We start from the raw sequence: 4,298 nt of genomic DNA on the forward strand, positions 1-4,298 counted from the left end.
AGACCAGGCTGGCCTTGAACTCAGAAATCTGCCTGCCTCTGCCTCCCAAGTGCTGGGGTTAAAGGCATATGCCACCACTGCCTGGATGAGTATGCACTTTTTAAAAAAAGGTTTAATTATACATATATATATATATATAATTAATATGTACATATATTTATTGTGGTTGTGTTGTTGTCTTCAGACACACCAGAAGAGGGCATTGGGTTCCATTACAGATGATCGTGAGCCACCATGTAGTTGCTAGGAATTGAACCCAGGACCTCTAGAAAGAGGTCTTAACCGCTGAACCATCTTTCCAGCCCTGAGTATGCACACTTAACGACTGAGCTATTTCTCCAGCCCTAGATTGTGTTTTTGTTTGAGAAGTTTACCCTATTTCATGCTGTGGAGTAAATTTCCATGCATCTTGACATTGGACTTTGGCCACTTTGAGCAGTCCTGTTTTGTTTGGGACTTTCTGGGTATTTTATTTCTTTTGCAGTGCTAGGGATTGAACCTAGGAGCTCGCAAAGGCTAGGCAAGCATTTTACGACTTAGCTACATCCCAAGCCTTGCTTTTCTCTTTTTAAGACAAGGGCTCTACAAGTTTTCCAGGCTGGCGTTGAACTCTCTCTGTAGCTGAGGAAGGCCTTGAACTTGCAATCTTACTGCCTCAGCTTCACAAGTACTGGGATTACAGGTATGAGTTACCTTGTCTGACTTGAAACTAATCTGCTGGGAGCAAGTTTTAATTTCTACACTGCCTTTGATTGTAGGTGAAGTATTTGTTTTAAATGATGGTGGAGAAGTTGATTTGGACCTTGGAAATTATGAAAGATTCTTGGACATTAATCTTTATAAAGACAACAACATCACCACTGGGAAGATATATCAGCATGTGATCAACAAAGAGAGGCGTGGTGATTACCTGGGGAGAACTGTTCAAGGTATTTATTCCACAACATTATGTATCCTGTGTGCTAAGCATCACTTAGGGGAAACTATGTACACTGTCACTGTCTTCAGACACACCAGAAGAGGGCATCAGATCCCATTACAGATGGTTGTGAGCCACCATGTGGTTGCTGTGATTTGAACTCAGGACCTTTGGAAGAGCAGTCAGTGCTCTTAACTGCTGAGCCATCTCTAGTCCTGGATTTTTTTTTTTTATTTTTTATTTTTTTAAGACAGGGTTTTTCTGTGTAGCCTTGGTTATCCTAAAAGAACTCACTCTATAGAACAGACTGGCCTTGAACTTGAGATCTGCCTGTATCTGGCTCCAAGTGCTGGGATTAATTAAAGGCATGCATGCATTGCCACCATCACCCAGCATATATATATATATGTATATGTGTGTGTGTGTGTGTGTGTGTGTATGAAAACTTGATGTCTCATACAGTAGTCTGGACTGCACTAAAATTTACTTTGGAGCCCATGTTTATATATTAATCTCATGGCAGTCATTTTTCCTCAAGATCCTGGGTGCTAGCTTATACCTGGGCTTGTTATTATCTTATTACATTTATCTTTATTTTGCATGTATATGTGTGTGTATCTTTGCGGATGCTTGCATACCTTAATATATGAAAATCAGAGGATGACTGCAGGAGTTGGTTTTCTTTTTCCATCATGTGGGGTCTGGGAATTGAACTCTGATCCTCAGGCTTGTTGGCAATCACCCTTACCCACTGAGCCATCTCACCAGTAATTATTATTGTTTTAAACTATTAAGTTCATGAATTGCATGAACACTTGTAAAATCAACACTAGAGAGGTGAAAACAGGAAGGTGTTCAAAGTCATCTTCACCTTCAGAGCAGGTTTTAGACCAGCCTGAGCTATATGAGCCCTTGCCTCAAAAATGAAAACCAATAGGGGCTGGAGAGATTGCTCAGGAGTTAAGAGCACTTGCTCATGCAGAAGACCGTAGTTTGGTGCTCAGCACCCATATGGGTGGCTAATAACTATGTATATTTCCAGTTCCAGGGGATCCAGGGATCCAGTGTCCTCTTCTATCTTCTGAAGGCACCAGGCATCATATGATACACATACATACATGATGTCAAAACGTACATACACATTAGTTAATTTTAAAAAGAAAACCAATTAAATTTATGATATTCTGAGCTGAGCATGGTGGTACAGAAAGATGCAGAATAATGGCCTCAAGTTCAAATACAGCCTGCTCTACATAGCAAGTTTCAGGCTATGCATGACTACACAGGGAGACTCTGTTTCAAAAAAAAAAAAAACCCCACCAAGGTATTTTATTTTATGGTAATTATAGAAGCCATAGAAAACTAAAACAATGTCCAGCTGGATTTTGAAGTCCCCATGTGGAGCACTGGTGAGTGGGTGGGCTTCATCTAGACACTTGGAGTGGACCTCTCCACTGACCGTTGTTATTCCCAGTACTTAGGCGCCAGCCCTGTACAGCTGCTGGCCATCTTCTGCCATGGATTCTAGCATCTGCCTTACCCAGAAGCCTCCCTTGCCCAGTTCTCAGATGACATGATAGGTAGTTTCTAGGAGATTTTTCAAAAGATTTTTTTTTTTGTGTGTAGATTATACACATGTATGCCATGTGTGTGAGCACCCTTGGAAGCCAGAAGAGGGTGTTGGAGTCCTTGGAGCTAAACTAACAGGCAATTATGAGCCTTGAGATGTGGGTGCTAGGAATTGAACTCAGGTTCTCTGGGAAAGGAGGAAGTACTAATTGCCAAGCCATCTCTCCAGTCTGATGTTTTCTCATCCTCACCAAAGAGGTCCGCTTCAAGGGCGAAGGCCTGTGGAGATGACTAGCTTTAGATTCCTCAGTTCATACTGGTTCCGGAGGTGGAGACAATGGCATAAGAGCTCCAGTTGCTCTAATTTGCTTGGTGGCTTTCGCATTTTTTGGGAGGTCCAAATGCTTCGTTTCTCATGAGCATGAAGTAACTTGCTGTGTTGTTTATTCCTTCTTTCTGCAGTTGTCCCCCATATTACTGATGCTATCCAGGAATGGGTTATGAATCAAGCCAAGGTGTCTGTGGATGGCAATAAGGAGGATCCCCAGATATGTGTTATCGAGGCAAGCATGGAACTTTTCTTCATAAGCTACTGTCCTTCTGGGTCCCTAACATTCACTCTTCCCTCCTGAGTGTTGTAAAGTAGGCTGGGAAGTGGGGTTCCAGCAGGGAACAACAGAGATGGTCACAAGTCAGTTATTAAACAGATAATCAAATGTTCTCCTGAGGCGAGTATGCCTGATATGGGTGTGCAGGCAGTTGAGTAATGAAGTCAGTGTTGGGGCTGGAGCCAGAAATGGACAGTTTCTGTCCCTGAGGAGCCTATAGAATCACTCTTTATACTAATGGAGTATATTATTTATTTGTCAACAGGGTTTTCTGTAGCTCAGGCTGGCCTTTAGTTTGATATATAGCCAATAAAGACTTTGAACTCCTGATCCTTCTGCCAAGTGCTAGGATTACAGATATGTGCCACTGCACCTGGCTTATGCCGTGTTGGGGACTGGGTTCAGGGCTTCATGTGTGCTAGGCATGTATGCTACCAAATGAGCTACCTCCCTATCCCAGAGCATATTTTAATTCCTTGCATTGGAGAAATATTTGCAAAGTGCTGTGAACAGTAGAGATTGGGTTGGGAAAGGCAGATGGTGGAGGTGGGAGGTGCTAGCCACCTTTTCAAGAAAGCATCACTGAACGTACTCCTCGTTGACTGCCTTCACTTTCCTTTCATTCCTTTATGTCTATATAATGTAGTGTGTTATGCAAACTCTCTTCTACCTAGGCATTTCTTCTTTCCTGGTTTATACCAAGGAAGTGCTTCCTCTTAAAAATAAAAGTGTGTCCGTGTCATGTGTGTGTTTGTGTGTGTGTCTGCGTGCCTGTGTCCCCGCGCTCATGTATACGTCAGAGTACCACTTTGAGTGTTGTTCCTCAGCTTCTACGTTCACCGTGTTTGAGACAGGTTCTCTCCTATGTGCTGCTTCCTATGCCTGGCTAGCTGCTCTGTGAGCTTCTGGTGATCTTCCTGTCTTTACATGCCATGTCTTGTTAGGGTCATGTTATAGTTCTAGACATGTGTGCTCCTGTGTCTGATTTTCATGTGGGCTCTGGGGATCTGAACTCAGGTTGTCAGGGCTTACACAGCAAGTAGTCACTACTGAGTCATTTCCTTAGTTCCAGGTCCCCCCCTTAAAAATGACATATAACTCCTGGCTCCATACTCCTCTATGTAGCCAAATTTCTGAATCCCCTGCCCCTACCTTCCAAGTGCTGGGATTGCAGGCATTCATCACCATATCCAGTTTTTTTT

At 42.9% G+C, this 4,298-nt stretch overlaps 1 protein-coding gene across 1 annotated transcript in view; it reads left to right on the plus strand.

Moving 5' to 3' along the window:
* The window catches only part of Ctps2 (CTP synthase 2), a 122,242-nt gene that overhangs the window by 10,230 nt on the left and 107,714 nt on the right, over positions 1-4,298 (plus strand). Inside the window, 2 exon segments of the mRNA XM_031384074.1 lie at positions 759-929; positions 2,951-3,051. Coding sequence (XP_031239934.1) covers positions 759-929; positions 2,951-3,051 — 272 coding nt within the window.

Source organism: Mastomys coucha, chromosome X (genome assembly GCF_008632895.1).
Source record: "Mastomys coucha isolate ucsf_1 chromosome X, UCSF_Mcou_1, whole genome shotgun sequence".
Classification (NCBI taxonomy): Eukaryota; Metazoa; Chordata; class Mammalia; order Rodentia; family Muridae; genus Mastomys; species Mastomys coucha.